Source organism: Pseudophryne corroboree, chromosome 2 (assembly GCF_028390025.1).
Source record: "Pseudophryne corroboree isolate aPseCor3 chromosome 2, aPseCor3.hap2, whole genome shotgun sequence".
NCBI lineage: Eukaryota > Metazoa > Chordata > Amphibia > Anura > Myobatrachidae > Pseudophryne > Pseudophryne corroboree.
The window spans coordinates 398,138,691-398,158,342 of record NC_086445.1 but is presented as its reverse complement, the minus strand read 5'-3'; the positions used below and the strand labels follow the sequence as shown (position 1 = coordinate 398,158,342).

The following is a 19,652-nucleotide window of genomic DNA, read 5'->3' as shown; positions in this document are numbered from 1 at the left end:
TGGGATATGTAGTTTCTCAACAGCTGGAGGGCCGCAGTTTGGACATGCCTGACTTAGAGGGATGCTGCCACCTCCTCCAAAATCTTGAAAGATCAAAACCATACTGTCAGAGCAAGCCGATGATTTTACATGTTTACATCCTGATAATTATACACAAAGGACTATATTTAATAAGCGGCGGCTCTTCAAAACCTGGAGTGTTGGGGGGGCGTGGCTTAGCGGCGGAGCTGACTAGAAGTGCACCCAAGGAGCTCCTGCTACTTCTGGTCTAAAGTGCCCGACTCCGGCCTCTTGGTGGCCCCTACAGCCCTCCTGTTGCTGCCCGCAGCGGTGGGAAGCCCACAGCACTCACCCCGGGTGGTGGGACCGCCGGAGAAGGGGTTTCCGTCCCGCGGCCTACTCCAGCTCCAGAAGCCGGGGACTGGATTTAGTGCTCCTGCCCAGCGGCGAGCTCCGTGGCCGGATCGCGGACGAGACGGCGGAAACGGACGCCCGGGAGGCTGCACAGTGACAGCCAACACCTGCCCCTATATCCCCTTCTGATCCTCTCCTCTAAGGCCCTCTCCCCCACAGTATAGGGCCCCTATTCTTGGCCTGGATACCTAGCCCAGGAGACAGGAGGTGGCGGCCATCTTCATACTGCAGTGCATAGGAGATCCCAGAACACTGTGCTGCTGAGCTGCCCTACCAGCTGCTCCTTCACTATTCTGCACCTCAGCAGCTCATATTATCCTCCTGTGCCCTATTTGCATGACCAGCCCTGAGGTCGGAGTCCTCTGATCCTGCAGCTATTTCCACATTTTCCATTGGGCCCTATCTGTCGAGAAGTTGATAACATTTACTCCCCGGAGTCGTGCATGCTGCTGTACCTATAGGATGTAGTCACTTTTCAAATGTATCCTCCCTGCAACTCCCCGCAATCATTTTAGTTGACGCAATCACGCACGTGGCATAGAAGATATCTACCGTTCTGAGCCTCTGACGGAATTCTCCTTTCTACTGGGGTTCTTTTATTTCTTCAAGGTGATACATGATGCCTCTAAAAAAGCATAAAGCCTCCAAATCAATCTCTCAAGTCGCCTTTTTTAAGCCTTCCCCTTATCGTAATACGTCCCAAGGACCTGGGGCTTCTGCCACCGGATTGGATCCCCCGCCTACAACTTCCTCGCCCATGGTGGCTTTATCTTCATCTCATAATCCTCCCTCCTCTCCACGCCTGGAGGACAGTGAAGCCTTAACGGTGGGCGCCATGAAGCTGTTGTTACATCAGTTTAAAGATGAAGTGGCGTCTGAATTTCGTACTATGTTGCAATCTTGCCAGCGCTCCGTTGAGGATTTGGGCGAGAGGACCGGACATTTGGAAACAAAGATGGGTGAGGTAGTGGGCTCTCATAATACCCTTATCGACTCCCATGATACCCTTGAGGGGGAGGTGGCGGCTTTGCGGGATAAGGTAGCAGACTTGGAGGACCGCTCACGCAGAAATAACCTCAAGCTCAGAGGGGTTCCTGAATCCGTATCTAATCTAATAGCAGCCTACATGACTATACAATCAAAATATTCAAGAAGCTGCTACCCTCCACTACATCTGCGGACCTGTTATTGGACCGTATCCATAGGGTTCCGAAGGCCCGCGGGGCTCCCGCGGGGCTCCCGAAGGGGCGACAAGGAATGTCTTAATGATAGTCCATTTTTTCCACATTAAAGAATCCCTGCTTAAAGCAGCTAGACCTACCTCTGACACTGTGAAAGCTTTGGGCCCGCTTCAACTTTTTGGAGATCTATCACACTACACCCTCATCAGGAGACGTTCCTTTCAGCCCGTCACCGCGGTCCTTCGGAAAGCTGGAATCATATATAGATGGGGTTTCCCCACGCGTTTACTGATCTCTAGAGAAGGTTCAAATATTGTGGTGTCTTCTGTGGAGGACGGTATGAGATTTCTTCACAAATGGAATATAGCTGGAGATCAAGGGACCGGCTCTCCTGACCGCCGACTTCAGCCGGACTGGTCGATGGTTGGGAAGTAGGCCCTCACTACTGCGGTACTTTCCCTGCCGAGAATGGCCTTTTATAGGACTAGCGCTGTTTCTATAAGATGGCACTAAATTCAGTGCTTGATATAGTTAATTGCCTTGTTATTTCATGCTTAATACCTCTTATACCATTGTTTGGCGGGTTTTTTTTCTCTTTAACGATTGTTATTGTTTCACAGGTTCCTGGTCTGGTTTCCTTTTGGGCCGTCTTGTTGGTGTAATTACAGTATTACTCTTTGCCGGTTCCGGGATCCTGTGACTCATTACAAATTAGCCTATTATTCCATTCTTAACGACATTCCTTTGATATGCCATGTGCGATTGTTTGTTTATACTGTTTACAAATTTTTGGTTACTTGATTGCGGGGAGGGTGGCCACTAACCTCCCGATTTTGTTGTGTGAGGCGCTGTATGTTTTGGCGCTTTACTATTACTTTGTCTCTGCACGGAGTCGGCTTTCTTTGTTTTGTGTGTTGTGCTTTTCTCTTTTTTCTCTTTGTTTCCTTCTGTGTGTCTCCCCTTGTGTCTCATCTCCCCCATGCCTCTTTCTTTTTTCATTATGTGTTCAGGGTATTGTGCTCTCTTAATTGCATTTTTAGGTTTCAGCGGATGCTCCTCCTCCTGGTTGGTTTGTTATGGTTAAATTGGTATCACTGAATGTTAAGGGATTGAATTCCCTTAACAAAATAAGCAATAGGCCAATTGTGGAAATCACAGTCCATACCTCACATTCAGACGGTTATTAATAATACCCATAAGCATTTCCTTTTTGAAACAGCGGGATGTGTGTACTCTTCATCTCCTTCCTCTATTTATATGAGATGGTTTAAATGGAGTGAATTCCTGGAGAGACGGGGTCACTCCGTAATATTTAGTGATCCCATTGACACGGCAGTTCTAAACTCTCCACAATCTGATACTACTCGTATGTGACAGATACCTCCTTTCTATCTCTATGTTACAATATCTGAGTAAGATGCTCCCCTGACATATATGTTCTCTTCTCTTTGTCTATACTTCTTCCCTCGTGTGTCGCTGTCTTGTAATGTCTCTCTCTTTTCCCCTCTCTACTGTGCTCTCTATTTTATTATTTCTTATGGTTCTATCTATGGTTGATAGTTAAGAGAAATTATACACACTGTTAGTGAACTGAGCTTATGAATCAAGATTTGTCGTGTACAATCGTGTTTCATGTATTAGCTCAATGTTGTGCTCTTTATATGATCTCTGTTTGTGTGCATTTATTTGTTCTTTTTTCTATATTTGGAAATTAATAAAAATAAGTGAAAAGAGTAGCATCTAGCGTAAAATAAAGTGTCTCAGGAGCAGGCAACCATATTTACACCCAATGTCACTGGTGTGGTGAATGGTTTGTAAGATTTAGTAGTATTGTTTGATGTTGCTATATTGTTACTGATCTTTATTTTTTCTTACATATTGACTTTTTTTTTTTTACTGTCAGGAAATTTATTGATAGTTGTCAACCATGATAAAAATTGTGTTTTCATATGATTTTTTCCATCACCTAGCCTGTTCGGCTCTAGATGGCAGCACAGTATTATTTTGAGGTTACCTAAGAATGCAAATTTACAACATTAATCCCTCCTTACATGCCAACCTAGCCCCTCTTCATAATGTGATAGTATCTACTTTATGCTGTTATGACCTTTTTAAAATGTGCAACAACCTGGTCTACAGTAATTAATAGATGCTAAAGTCATTATTTCCAAATAATTCAGCCAGAGTGGCCATTAGTAGGTGTAAACTGGGCAGTTGGCTGGGGTTCATAGTCAGGTGGGGGCCATGAACCTTTCAATGTTGTTTTTTACCCTCATACTTAAAAAAAAATAAACAAAACATTAGTGTTGTTGCTGTCCGACCAAGATATAAATGCTGGTGCAGGCATCCTGATTAGGGACACAATCCTGGCACCGGAAACCCAACCGCCATGATCCCGAATGGACAGGTAAGCCATGGAGGGAGGGGGAAGGGGGTTAGTGTTAGTCTGCGGGTGGAGGATTAGGTTTAGGCTGCAGTAAGGGAGGAGTCAGAGCTAGACACTGCCTGGAAGGGTTAGGGTTAGACTGCGGGGTAGGGGTTAGGTTTAGGCTGCAGGGAGGGAGGGGTTAGGTTTAGGCACCACCGGGGAGGGTTAGGATTAGGCTGCAGTTAGGGAGGGTTGGGGGTAGGTTGCGGTAAGGGTGGGTTAGGGGGCCATTGGCAAAGGTGAGTATACTTATCTTCCAGTCTGGATTCTCAAGATTGGGATGCCGCGGTCAGCATTTTAACTGCCGGCATCCCCAGCGCCGGCATTTAGATCCCAACCCATCCTCAAACTAGCCTTGGTACTAGATATGCACGTTAGCATTTAATACCATATATGGCTCTGCATATTAGCCTTGACTACAAATATGGCTGTGTATAATATGTACTGACACCAGAAATTGCTTTGCAGATTAGACTTCATGCCAGATATGGCTCTCTATAACAGACTGTGGCACACAATGATTCCGCATAGTAAACATGGACCAGATGTAGATCTGCATATTGAGACCTAAGGGCATATCCAGTTAGCCTCAGCTTACTCAGGCTGGCCATCACAGGGGGCCTTGTGAGGCCAAGAAATCTGCATCGGAGATGCAGATATTGGCCTCGCCATTCCCGGATAAAGGGGGTGACATGCCTCCATTTCCGAAAACCCCAGCCGTCCCCGCCCCCCGAATGCCTCTGCCTGTCAGTCAGCCAGAGGCTGTTGTAAAAGTGCGAGCTACATGCAGGACCCGCTCTGCACATGTGCGGAATGGGGCAGGGCTGCACCAGGGGGCCCCTAAGAGGGCGGGTGCGCTGGGCGCAGAATCTGAGGGGGTGTTGAGATGGTTATGCTGCCTCCCCTTTCTTCGCTCAGCCCTAAGGGGCTACCTTCTGCCGGGTCCCGGAGCCCCCGACGCAGGTCCCCGATCCCCAGCACCATCACTGGGGACTCCTGGGAAACCCGCCTTCAGGAAACTATAAAAATAATGAATGGGGCAGGGGACAGAGTTGGTGACCATGGACTTTCCAGCTGTTTTGTCTGGCCATGGCCATGTCCCCTTTTCGTTTCCCGAGCACTGGTCAGTGGCTGCTCACACAGTTAGCCTGTGTACATGATGTCTTCTCCCGGCCTGTTTACCTAGCACCACCCCATTCTCGTCCCACTGCTCCACCAGAGGAGGACAGGACAAGAGGAAGCACCAGCAGCCGATCATCAGTTTACTAAATTACTGCCTCAGCCCAAGTGCCAAAAATCCTAGTTTCGGCACTGCATAATCGGGAAACTGCACAGGGGATGGCACAAGTGATCCATACTGAATTAGCCCCTATATACAGTACCTCAATAATCCACTTGCAGGGAATTGAGGTAACAAGTCACTTCTTGAACACCTTCAATACAGTGAATATTCAACAGATCAAGGGGGTCATTCTGACCCGTTCGCTCGCTGCGTTTTAACGCAGCAGAGCAAACGGGTCCTTGCTGCGCGTGTGCCGGCGCATGCCAGACGGCCGAAGGCTGTAGCAGGGATGCGATCGCCTCTGCCTGATTGACAGGCAGAGGCGATCGCTGGGCGGGAGGGGGCGGAACGGCGGCGTTTGGCCGCTGTTTCGTGGGTTTGGTTAGGCCAACGCAGACATGGCCGGACCAAATGGGGGGCGGGCCGCAGCGGCTGCGTGACGTCACACGCAGCCGCTGCGGGCCGGGGAGCGATGAGTAGCTCCCGGCTAGCACGCTAAAGCTGCGCTGGCCGGGAGCTACTCTTGGAGTATAAAGGCATCGCCGCTGTGCGATGCCCTTGCACTTCTGCGAGGGGGGGCCGGCTGACATGCGGGGCGGGCTACCCTGTGCAGGGCGTCCCCCCACATGTCAGTGTAAATGATCGTAGCTGTGTTAAATTGAGAACAGCTACGATCAACTCGGAATGACCCCCTAAATTCCTTGTTCAAACCCGTTTTCATCAAACTGGGCGGAATACATACTATATCCTAGTGATCAGGATGCCGGAGGTCACATGACTGACCAAGGCATCCCGGCAATAAAATCCCGACATCGGAATTCTAAATCTAACTCTCTCTGCACAAGTTAAATCTGCCTCCCCTGCAGTGCACATGGTTTTGCCCAACTGCTAACAAAATTCCTGCTGCGAACAACTTGGAATTACCCCCAATGTGTATTCAAACTGTGCCCATGTAAAAACATAACTTACATATGTATGTTGCCTTATCAGGTGCTGCTACCTTCTCCTCAGTCACTGGAATGTTTCTATTGGTCACATTTTCAGATACAATTTTTTTTTAAAAATGTATGCAATTTATGTTTATTAAGGACCAACATAAGGCAAGTTAACAAACTATCAATTATACAAGCATATCAAAGACAATAAAATACATCAAATTGAGGTATAATCAGAAGAGAGAGGTATCCCTAGAACCCAGATCATCTTTGTCTATTCTCCACAAGAGATTCGGTAAAGCACCGATTCCTTATACAAAAGCCATGAACGTCAAACTGTTGTAAAATATTGGTGCCCATTAAGTCCTGGCATTAGAAGGTCATCCACAGACATATAGAGATCAAGCTGCGCACACCACTCTGTCAGAGTTGGAGGAGCAGCCGAATGTCAGTGTACAGGAATAACAGCATTAGAGGCGCTAAGACTATGACGCAGTAACGTCTTCTTAAACCAAGATAGTTTCTATCCCCTTGGACCAAAATGGGCGTAATAACAGGCATTGCCCCCAAATGTGTAGTGGGGTACCAGTGGCTGTGTTACACCTCCAACAGGTGCTTGGAACTCCGGGATGCATCTTAGCCAATAGACTAGGGCAGCGATACCAGCGAGTCATCACCTTATAGTGAGTTTCCACCACCAGCAGGGTTTTGCTAAATATTTCCGGCCAATCGTCCTTGCTAATCAGACCCAACAGATCTGATTCCCAATCCCTGGTAAATTTAGGCTTTGTAGCAAAGATGTTATCAATGAGCAATTTATAGACAAGGGGTGTGACAGGTATGACTGGGACACACACGGTTCAGATATAATTTAAAGATACTACACTGAAAGGATGCTTTCTTTTACACAATTTTCCGTTAATATTTTTCTGCCTTTTATATTAATTATCTGACTTGAGGAGAGTAGCTTTACGGATTTGAACATCTATATTAATGGAGTTTCTAATGTTTTATATAGACCAGAACATATTTAAAGACCATTGATGTAAATAACGTAACATACTGTACAATGCACATAAGGATGTTTGGTTGAAAAACATTTCCAAAAGAGTTGCAACGTATCACTTGGGAGTATATGTATAGTGAACAGACTAGTCTTCTCTTAAAGAGGTTTATGGCTAAAGAATACAGTGTAATGCTGATTGTTTTTACTTAATGTTTTTACTTAATGATGAGCCATAAACATCTTTTATAGCCTAATAAATATACTAAGAACCACCATGTATTGTTTTTAATCATTGGAACATGAAAGCCAGGTTTGGATACAAATTGAGAGACATTAAAAGCGGATAAAGCAGGATTTATCTATAGTCGAGCTCCTAACCTGATTTGGCCCTCTATAGAGGAATAGACGTGCTCATTGAAAAAAGGTACTGATGATGTAACATCCGACAGTTTGTATCTCCCATCCCAGATCTACTTTGGGGAATGTCGGGGGGGCAAGTATAGGGGCATTATAAAGCCAAAACTTCCCTAGAAGGGAGATCAGGATGGCAATGTACAGTACTCTCCTGGGAACCCAGAAGGTCTCCCTGATATTCATGAGTCTTCTGGACATTCCAGTAAAGTTGGCATGTGTGTGATGTAATATGTGAAAATTTTGCTTGGTGCAGGACTATAAGCCCTCAAAAATGAGAACTCCTTCATAGTGAGGAGTAATATATATTGTGAAATCAACTAATCTACAAGCACCTATTACTTACAATATGGAATATGAAATGAGATGGTAACAATCATGAGCTATAAAAGCATTTAAAAATATCACACAAAAGGTGAATGAGAGGAAAGCAGGGGTGATTGTCTAAATAAATTGATTAGAAATGAGTATTATTAATTTTTACTATAATTGACACCGTTCATCCAGAAGGCTTCAGTGCTGATAATGCTTTTGTGACTATTTCATAGGGATCATTGTTTTATTTGTAGGGTGATTATTTTATATGTGGTACTAGTATTGCTTTTACATTTCTAATATTGTTACTTCAAGTACAAGAAACTGGATTACTGAATGGAAGGGTAGAAGCAGTGTCATAATTGCCTGAGTAAGGGGTCTATTTACTAAGCCCTGGATAGAGATAAAGTATCAGCCAATTAGCTCCTAACACCCATGTTACAGGCTGTGTTTGAAAAATTATACTTAGGAGCTGATTGGCTTTATCGCTCTCCAAGACTTAGTAAATAGACCCATCAGTAAGTAATCTTGATAACATGTAACAGGACACATACAGTAGCAGGTTAAACTGGTGGGGGACAATCTATGTGCTGCAAAGAACATATCAATATGAAAATGCAAATGTCATTCATTCGTCTTATCCAAAATAACACTATACATTTGATCTGTTTGAACCATCCTCTTGTTTTTATTTTTTTGCAGTGCCCTCTGAAAATATATAATAATATATAAATGTTCTTCCTGATTAATAGGGGTATTCCACAATGTACAGTATATACATTTTTTGGTTACTTTTGGTCACAAATATTTATTGTATTTAAGTTGAACAGTATTTGAGAGGACCTGGGGCATATTTTTCCAAATTGCCATTTGTCAGTGTATCTGGCTGTGGGATTTAAAACGGCAATAATATTAAATGCAAAACACTCCAGGTTTTTTTTTGTTTTTTTCAATAATAATTCTGGTCTATATAAAACATTAGAAACTCCATTAATATAGATGTCCCCTGCCCCATTCATTATTTTTATAGTTTCCTGAAGGCGGGTTTCCCAGGAGTCCCCAGTGATGGTGCTGGGGATCGGGGACCTGCGTCGGGGGCTCCGGGACCCGGCAGAAGGTAGCCCCTTAGGGCTGAGCAAAGAAAGGGGAGGCAGCATAACCATCTCAACACCCCCTCAGATTCTGCGCCCAGCGCACCCGCCCTCTTAGGGGCCCCCTGGTGCAGCCCTGCCCCATTCCGCACATGTGCAGAGCGGGTCCTGCATGTAGCTCGCACTTTTACAACAGCCTCTGGCTGACTGACAGGCAGAGGCATTCGGGGGGCGGGGACGGCTGGGGTTTTCGGAAATGGAGGCATGTCACCCCCTTTATCCGGGAATGGCGAGGCCAATATCTGCATCTCCGATGCAGATTTCTTGGCCTCACAAGGCCCCCTGTGATGGCCAGCCTGAGTAAGCTGAGGCTAACTGGATATGCCCTTAGGTCTCAATATGCAGATCTACATCTGGTCCATGTTTACTATGCGGAATCATTGTGTGCCACAGTCTGTTATAGAGAGCCATATCTGGCATGAAGTCTAATCTGCAAAGCAATTTCTGGTGTCAGTACATATTATACACAGCCATATTTGTAGTCAAGGCTAATATGCAGAGCCATATATGGTATTAAATGCTAACGTGCATATCTAGTACCAAGGCTAGTTTGAGGATGGGTTGGGATCTAAATGCCGGCGCTGGGGATGCCGGCAGTTAAAATGCTGACCGCGGCATCCCAATCTTGAGAATCCAGACTGGAAGATAAGTATACTCACCTTTGCCAATGGCCCCCTAACCCACCCTTACCGCAACCTACCCCCAACCCTCCCTAACTGCAGCCTAATCCTAACCCTCCCCGGTGGTGCCTAAACCTAACCCCTCCCTCCCTGCAGCCTAAACCTAACCCCTACCCCGCAGTCTAACCCTAACCCTTCCAGGCAGTGTCTAGCTCTGACTCCTCCCTTACTGCAGCCTAAACCTAATCCTCCACCCGCAGACTAACACTAACCCCCTTCCCCCTCCCTCCATGGCTTACCTGTCCATTCGGGATCATGGCGGTTGGGTTTCCGGTGCCAGGATTGTGTCCCTAATCAGGATGCCTGCACCAGCATTTATATCTTGGTCGGACAGCAACAACACTAATGTTTTGTTTATTTTTTTTTAAGTATGAGGGTAAAAAACAACATTGAAAGGTTCATGGCCCCCACCTGACTATGAACCCCAGCCAACTGCCCAGTTTACACCTACTAATGGCCACTCTGGCTGAATTATTTGGAAATAATGACTTTAGCATCTATTAATTACTGTAGACCAGGTTGTTGCACATTTTAAAAAGGTCATAACAGCATAAAGTAGATACTATCACATTATGAAGAGGGGCTAGGTTGGCATGTAAGGAGGGATTAATGTTGTAAATTTGCATTCTTAGGTAACCTCAAAATAATACTGTGCTGCCATCTAGAGCCGAACAGGCTAGGTGATGGAAAAAATCATATGAAAACACAATTTTTATCATGGTTGACAACTATCAATAAATTTCCTGACAGTAAAAAAAAAAAAGTCAATATGTAAGAAAAAATAAAGATCAGTAACAATATAGCAACATCAAACAATACTACTAAATCTTACAAACCATTCACCACACCAGTGACATTGGGTGTAAATATGGTTGCCTGCTCCTGAGACACTTTATTTTACGCTAGATGCTACTCTTTTCACTTATTCGATACATGAATATGTAGTCATGTGTGTGTAAAAAAATATTCACCACTGCTCATTCATTATACTACTGTCTATCAAGGGTAATTATAAGGGACGACAATCCTAGTGATAATGAGCTAAATCTGCAAAAGCAATGTTAGCAACTGTGGGGGTAATTCTGAGTTGATCGCAGCAGGAACTTTGGCCCTCATTCCGAGTTGCTCGCTCGCTAGCTGCTTTTAGCAGCATTGCACACGCTAGGCCGCCACCCTCTGGGAGTGTATCTTAGCTTAGCAGAATAGCGAACGAAAGATTAAAAGTTATGCTATTAAATATTTCCCTGCAGTTTCTGAGTAACTCCAGACCTACTCCTAGATTGCGATCACCTCAGTCCGTTTAGTTCCTGGTTTGACGTCACAAACACGCCCCGCGTTCGGCCAGCCACTCCCCCCGTTTCTCCAGACACTCCCGCGTTTTTCCCTGACACGCCTGCGTTTTTTAGCACACTCCCGGAAAATGCTCAGTTACCATCCAGAAACGCCCCTTTCCTGTCAATCATTCACCGATTAGCAGTGCGATTGAAAAACGCCGCACAAACACCAGCAAATCTATGAAGTTTTGTGTAAAATAACTTAGCGCATGCGCATTTAGCAACAAATCGCAGCATAGCGGAAATCGGCAACAAGCGAACAACTCGGAATGACCACCTTTGTTAGCAGTTGGGCAAAACCATGTGCACTGCAGGGGGGACAGATATAACATGTGCAGAGAGAGTTAGATCTGGGTGTGGTGTGTTCAATCTGCAATCTAAATTGCAGTGTAAAAATAAAGCAGCCAGTATTTACCCTGCACAGAAACAAAATAACCCACCCAAATCTAACTCTCTCTGCACATGTTATATCTGCCTCCCCTGCAGTGCACATGGTTTTGCCCAACTGCTAACAAAGTTCCTGCTGCGATCAACTCAGAATTACCCCCAATATACGTCTATGAAATATTATGAGCACTTAGGCTCGGTAATAAACAATGATTAATGGGGGGTAATTCAGATCTGATCGCTGGGCTATGTTTTTTGCTGCCCTGTGATCATATAGTTGCTGCCTACAGGGGGAGTCTATAAGCTGTGTATAAGTGTGCGTTCGCGTTGGTAGCAGAGCTGCACAAGAATCAGTTTGTGCAGTCGCTGCGCAGCCCAGGACTTACTCAGCCGCTGCAATGTCTTGCTGCTGATCGGGACCAGAGCTGACGTCAGACACCCTCTCTGAAAACGCCTGATCCCGCCTGCGTTTTTCCGGACACTCCTGTAAAATGGTCAGTTGACACCCACAAACAGCCTCTTCCTGTAAATATTCTTGCGAATGCCCCGTACGTTCTGAATTTTTTGCACCATCCTGTCACTAGGCACCGATGCCCGGTGCTGTTGTGCGACCCGCCAGCGCATTGCGGCTCATACGCATGCGCAGTTGAGATCTGATTGCACGCGGTGCGAAAACGCACAGCAGCGAACGGATCTGAATTACCCCCGATGTTTGTTAAGTTGCTATCAGTGCTTGCTTATGAATAGCCAGTAATGGTAAGAACACCTCTATTTGTCACATATTTGTATCAGTTTGGGAACATGCTAATTCTTGTATTCACAAATAGTATTTTAGCTCTTTAAATTTTAACAGTATCCACATTTTTGCAACATGGAACAATAACCACCCTCCTCAGAGTTAACGTAATACTAACGTGTTCATTTCCCTGATCATGTTGTATATTAATGTTTGTTTTCTGTACCAAATGTTATTATTTAAAGATGAAACAAAAAAACATGCGGTATCTGTCGAGTCTTTACTGCTTACACTGCAATTTCCAATATTGGTTTAAGATTGCAGTCCTGTGCCGTAATGTGGTTATATTATCTGCTTTCTTTACAAGATGAACAAATTTGAGAAGGTGCTGAACTACACAGAAGCAGCTCTTTCATTTATCGAGTGTGGAAATGCCATGGAACATGGGCCTATGGAGTCTAAATCTCCCTATACAATGTATTCAGAGACAGTGGAACTAATAAGGTAAGTGGTGACTCGGTGAGATAATGCAACTTACCTTTATGCAGAAGCATGCCCATAGTGTACTAAGGGGGTCACATATTTGTGGGCTGAGCGCTGGCAGGAGTTGTGGTACACTGGAAGTCTGCAAAATGACTGTATTGTGGTGAAATCACAATAATTATGTATTTTATTGCACAAGCATGGACGTGACGGTTATGCCTCTGCGCTTGCTAATAGCTGGATAATAATTGGGGATTCTCGCCAGCCTCGTCAGTTTGTTCCTAGAGGTTAATTGAAAATTTAACAAGGAAGGAAATGGAAAGTGACAAGAGTAATAGGAGGTTACAGACCTACGCCATCATCGGAATTGTTATGTACAGTGTTTACTTCTAATTGCTGACAGCACTGAAAACTACTAAAAGTGTCAAATGTGTGTAAATCTCAGACACTCGTATTTAAAGAAAATAAATATTTGATTACAAACAGTGCAATAGCTACATTAGTCCATGACTCAAACTGCAAACTCTTTTACTTTAACACCCCCTTCACACCGCCGCTTCAACTTGGGTTATTGCCGGGTTAACATGGGTCGTTGCTTGATTTGAAAGGGTCCCCCCAAAAAATCCTGGGTTGAATGGTAGCAACCTGGGTTGGACACTGGAATCACCAGTGTAACTGGGCAGTGTGAACGGTCCAACCCGGGCCTCGTTTACATTATAGGGAGAGCCGAATCCCCAGCACTTGGAGAATAACCGGGGTTGGAGCTGTGATGTGAAAGGGCACTGCCTGGGGTCTGACCCATGTTGGGGATTTTGGTGTGAAAGCGTATAACTTTGTTGGCTCATATATGCCCTGCTGCAGCTTCTACATACTTTGCTTTTTATTCTATAAACAATATTGCTGTAACTATCTGCCTTGCTTCCACAAGGATAATTGTCACTATTCTTTATTTACAAAGATGCAATATTTCTACAGTTGCATTCAAGTGGGCAACTGCTGACTATGTATCTGCCGTGTTTAGGAGATTTAGAAAAAAGTATATATCTGTCCTTGAACATCAAAAAATGACAAACTGAAATACGACAATACAGAAAAAAACATGTATCTAAGCACTAGTGAGCGAGGATGGGTAATTTATCTGTGCTGTTTCACCCCATTGGCTGCTTCATTACCCTGCAGAACAAAACACCAATAGGCGAAGGCTCTCACATAGTTTGTCTAATCACCTGTCACTAAACTAATGCAAGTTAGGCTGTGCCTGCCTTCCTAGCCTTGTCATAGTACTATATGTCCTATATAAGACAAGCACTATATGTCCCATCCCCCCTCTGCCGGTTGCTGAACTTCCGGGATTGCACTCTCAACCCAGGAGCATACACTATACACTTTTTTCCCTGTGGGGGCCAATTTGTTTTTTTTCCTATCAGGGGCCATTGTGTTTTATTTTCTTTCTGTTGAGGCCAATGTATTTAATTTATTTTCTAATGTTTGGGCTTGCATCTGAGTTGCACCACACATGTATTCGCAATGGTGTCCGTACACAGTTGCAGTACAGATTCAGATGCACGCACCAATAAGAATATTAGAAGTGTGTTGGGAGGTCACAGAGGCGCCACAGCCAGCGGTGACACCCGGAGCGGGGGGAGGGAAGGGAGGACGCAGTGCGCGTGGCAGAGCCGCTCACAGGTAAAAGGGGGGGTGGCCTCATGAGCAGGGGCCACGGGCAGTGGGCGTGCCTCACATCCCAAACCCCCATTTTGTCACTCCAGGGGTCCCGGATATGCGGGCTACACCCGGAAACCAGTGACAGAAGCTGGGTGTTGCACGTATTGTCACAGTGCTGCACCCTGCTCCTGTCACTGAAGAGGAGTTGGCACTTTGATGTAACCCTTCGGCAAGTGACACCCTGGTGCGGGCCGCACCCCTATTGTGACGCTACTGCGTGTTGGCTAATCAGACGGAACATAGTATGGGTGTGTTGCTGAAAGTGGTTACGTATAGAGATACTGAATTGCTCATATTGGATGTCATGCTCAGAAAGATGCACTGCAGCTAGCATAGGGCTGGTGAAAGTTTCAATGGTGCCACTGATGGTGGCGTCTACAGATGCATAAAGCATGATTGCAGCATCTGTAGACACTGAAAGTGGGCAGGTGTACACCATTGAACGGCATTGTAGCGGCAATAGAATAAAGTCGCAGATGCAACTGCAGATAAAGATGGAAGGAAGGCCGCAACTGCTTCCAACTCAGAATCAGGCCCTGTGAGGAAGGATCCTGCCCCCTTGACTCCCCTGCCCCTCCCCCCTTACCCCATCACCCAACAGACCTTGCCCCATTAGAGCGGCTTCCATAGATTTTCTGGGCTGGTTTTCCATCCCAATCCACCCCTACTATCCAGACAGTCAGAAGGCTGACAGCACAATCCCGGATCTCTGAGGTGAGTACAGTGGTTAGGATTAGGCAATAGTGGAAGGGTTAGGCTGTGTGGGTGGGGGAGGTTAGGGTTAGGCTCTGTGGGTGGGGGAGGTTAGGGTTAGGCTCTGGGCGGGGGAGGTTAGGGTTAGGCTCTGTGGGTGGGGGAGGTTAGGGTTAGGCCACGGGATTAGGAATAGGGGGTAGGGTGAAAATACATACCGGGATGTGTTGGGATTCTGACCATCTTCAGTCTGATGGGGTTTCATGCCCAACCCATGTCTTCTGTAGCTTCCAGAGCCCCTACTCTGCTCTGTGTGTAGAGCAGGGATCTCTTTTGAACTTGCACATGCATAGAATTGACCTTCTTTCTGCCATCAAATGAGGCTTGGTAGTAAGTGGACCTGGCACTGATGGGCATCACTAACCTCTGGCCCTGTAGAATCCATTCCCTCTGCAATGGCAGTAGTTCCGTCACTGTATACAGCATAATACATTAAGGCTTATTGCTTGTAATACATGTCATTAATTTTACTTAGTCTGATTCTCATGACTTTATTAGTATATATTAAGTATAATGTTTTCAAATACAAGCAAAATATATAATCTAATCATGCTGAATAAGAATGTCATAGTGGGACTTGTAGTGCAATAAGGTCTACGGAAATGACACCATGGCTGATATGATTACCTGAACCTGCCTGGCAGGAAAATGTATGCATCATGTGCACATTCAATTTGGACATTGCATTAAAAAGAGGCATATCGTGTGTGTGTGTGTGTGTGTGTGTGTGTGTGTGTGTGTGTGTGTGTGTGTGTGTGTGTGTGTGTGTGTGTGTGTGTTGATAAATATAATATATACATTTGTATTATACAAGATGCCAGCCATAACATTGACTGCTTGAAAAATAAAGTGCTTGTAAAATCCTGTCCTATTGATGATGAATTTCAATGCAATGAGGCTTCTATTTCATTAAGTACAGTAGTTGAAATGTTTTAGCTGATCTCAGTACATTTACATGTAACAAGTATGTTTTCTTTTATAGGTATGCCCTGAGGTTAAAATCACATTCTGGTCATAATGCATCTGCTCAGGACAAGAAAATTACAACACTATGGTTTGTAATCTTGTTATAACTTCTCTAATGCAAAACATTGGGTTGTATTATACACCCTGGGGTAAATTTACTAAGGTGGGAGGTTTTTTTAGAACTGGTGATGTGTACCCCCCTATAGTCCTGTGCTGTATAAGGTAACATATATCCATAGTGTATAATTCAAGTGCACAGCCTGGAACCTGTTTCCTAGAGGAGGAAAGTCCCCTGTAGGTCAGTCCAACCCTGCACCCACATATATATATATATATATATATATATATAGCAGCTTTACAATAATGCCTTTCCACAATGGTAACACACATCTCTGCAACACGATCTGTTACAAATCTGTTAGTGGTTGGATCAGTACTGTCATCATTGCATTAATAACTATACAACGTTCTGGCCTGGTGAAGAATGACTTGTCCATGTTATAGAGTTCTATTACTCAAATTGCATAGAAGCAGAAGAGTTCTCGGTCCTGCTGAGATGGCACAAAAACAGAATAAGTAGTTCCTGGGCAGCAGAAGTGTGTTTGGAACATTATGCCAAATAAATAGCATGAAACATGGCAGGCAAAATCTTACAATAATGTATAAAACCTGATCCTGCGCTGTTCATGGATAGAAAAGTTTAAAGGCACTCCATGTAAATGGCAAAAACTAGTGTCCATGAGCAAGCAGGTCACACTATCAGTGTCTTAGGTAATGGCTCGGGGGAAATCTCTAAATGGCACAAACTTGTATTTTGCTTTTTTATGTTCAATTTTAAGAAATCGTTCTCTTGCTATCTTATCTTCTTTTTTTTCCCAAGACGTGCTCTCCTTCTCGGTAATCATATAGTTTGCTATTGGCTTTTATTAAAGTGACATAGTGGAGATGCAATCAACAGCTATTCATATTTTTAGGACGGAAGGCCTGATTCATGTTTGTAAGTAAAGCAAAAAAGCAAGCAACTAGGCAAAACCGTGCTGCACTGCAGGCAGTGCAGATGTAACATGTGCAGAGATTTAGATTTGTATAAGGTGTGTTCAAACTGAAATAAAAAAATTGCAGTGTAAAAAATAAAGCTGTCTAACATTTGTTAGCTACAGTACATGCAAAAGCAGCCAATATTTACTCTGCACAGAAAAAAATATAAATGTATTTGCTACCCTTGCATGGCAACATTGTTCCAGTCAGTTACTTGCTATTTCTCTAACGTCCTAGTGGATGCTGGGAACTCCGTAAGGACCATGGGGAATAGCGGGCTCCGAAGGAGGCTGGGCACTCTAGAAAGATCTTAGACTACCTGGTGTGCACTGGCTCCTCCCACTATGACCCTCCTCCAAGCCTCAGTTAGATTTCGTGCCCGGCCGAGGTTGGATGCACACTAGGGGCTCTCCTGAGCTCTTAGAAAGTTATAGTCTTAGAATTTGTTATTTTCAGTGAGACCTGCTGGCAACAGGCTCACTGCAGCGAGGGACTAAGGGGAGAAGAAGCGAACTCACCTGCTTGCAGCCGGATTGGGCTTCTTAGGCTACTGGACACCATTAGCTCCAGAGGGATCGACCGCAGGCCCAGCCTTGATGTTCGGTCCCGGAGCCGCGCCGCCGTCCCCCTTACAGAGCCAGAAGCAAGAAGATGGTCCGGAAAATCGGCGGCATGAAGACATCCTGTCTTCACCAAGGTAGCGCACAGCACTGCAGCTGTGCGCCATTGCTCCTGGGGGGGGGCGCCCTGAGGCAGCAATAAAAACACCTTGGCTGGCTAAAATACCTCAATATATAGCCCCTGGGGCTATATATGAGGTAAATACCCCTGCCAGAATCCCATAAAAAGCGGGAGAATAGGCCGCGAAAAAGGGGCGGAGCCTATCTCCTCAGCACACTGGCGCCATTTTTCCCTCACAGCTCGGCTGGAAGGAAGCTCCCTGGCTCTTCCCTGCAATTCTACAGTACAGTAAGAGGGAAAAGAGAGGGGGGGGCATTAAAATTGGCACTGTATACAGTATATTATATAAAAAGCAGCTATTAGGGACATAACTCAGTTAGTCCCTGTATATATATAGCGCTCTGGTGTGTGCTGGCATACTCTTACTCTGTCCCCCCAAAGGGCTTTTGTGGGTCCTGTCCTCTATTTGAGCATTCCCTGTGTGTGTGTGGAGTGTGTCGGTACGGCTGTGTCGACATGTTTGAGGAGGATAATGATGTGGAGGGGGAGCAGATGCCTTTAGCAGGGATGTCACCCCCTGGGGGTCAGACACCTGAGTGGATGGTATTATGGCAGGAAATGAGTGCACGTATAGACTCCTTACATAAAAAATTTGACGACATGCCGACTGTGGGACAGCCGAGTCTTCAGCTCGTGCCTGTCCAGGTGTCTCAAAAGTCATCAGGGGCTCTGAAACGCCCGTTATCTCAGGTGGCACAAGTAGATGTCGACACGGATACTGACACCAGTGTCGACGACGATGAGTCAAATTTAATGCCCGTTAAGGCCATTCACTGCATGATTGAGGCAATGAAAGAGGTGTTAAATATTTCTGATTTACATCCAGGTACCACAAAAAAGGGTATTATGTTTGGGGAGAAAAAACTACCTGTAGTTTTTCCCCCGTCAGATGAATTAAATGAAGTGTGTGAAGAAGCGTGGGCTTCCCCTGATAAGAAATTGGTAATTCCTAAGAAGCTACTAATGGCGTTCCCTTTCCCGCCAGAGGATAGGTTACGTTGGGAAACACCCCCGAGGGTGGATAAAGCGCTCACACGTTTGTCTAAAAAGGTGGCACTACCGTCCCAGGATACGGCCGCCCTTAAGGAACCTGCTGATAGAAAGCAGGAGGCGATCCTGAAGTCTGTATATACACACTCAGGCATTATACTCAGACCAGCTATTGCGTCAGCATGGATGTGCAGTGCTGCCGCTGCGTGGTCAGATCAACTGTCAGAAAATATTGACACGTTAGACAGAGACACGATCCTGCTAACAATTGACCATATAAAAGACTCAGTCTTATACATGAGAGATGCACAGAGGGAAATCTGCCGGCTGGCATCTAAAATAAGTGCATTATCTATCTCTGCTAGGAGATGCTTATGGACTCGCCAGTGGACTGGAGATGCAGATTCCAAAAGGCACATGGAAGTCTTGCCTTATAAGGGGGTGGAATTATTTGGGGATGGTCTCTCCGACCTAGTTTCCACAGCAACGTCTGGGAAGTCAGCATTTTTACCCCATGTCCCCTCACAGCCTAAGAAGGCGCCATTTTATCAGGTTCAGTCCTTTCGGTCCCAGAAAAACAAGCGGGGAAAAGGAGGGTCTTTTCTGTCAAGAGGCAGAGGCAGGGGAAAAAGGCTGCAGCAAACAGCAGGTTCCCAGGTACAAAAGTCCTCCCCCGCTTCCTCTTCCAAGTCCGCC

General features: G+C 45.3%; 1 protein-coding gene across 4 annotated transcripts in view; it reads left to right on the top strand.

Moving 5' to 3' along the window:
* The window catches only part of AFF3 (ALF transcription elongation factor 3), a 771,336-nt gene that overhangs the window by 701,695 nt on the left and 49,989 nt on the right, over positions 1-19,652 (top strand). For all 4 annotated transcript variants that reach the window (XM_063953377.1, XM_063953378.1, XM_063953379.1 and 1 more), the window contains 2 exons: positions 12,628-12,764; positions 16,204-16,275. In XM_063953377.1, the coding sequence (XP_063809447.1) occupies positions 12,628-12,764; positions 16,204-16,275 (209 nt within the window). The remainder of the gene's footprint in view (positions 1-12,627; positions 12,765-16,203; positions 16,276-19,652) is intronic.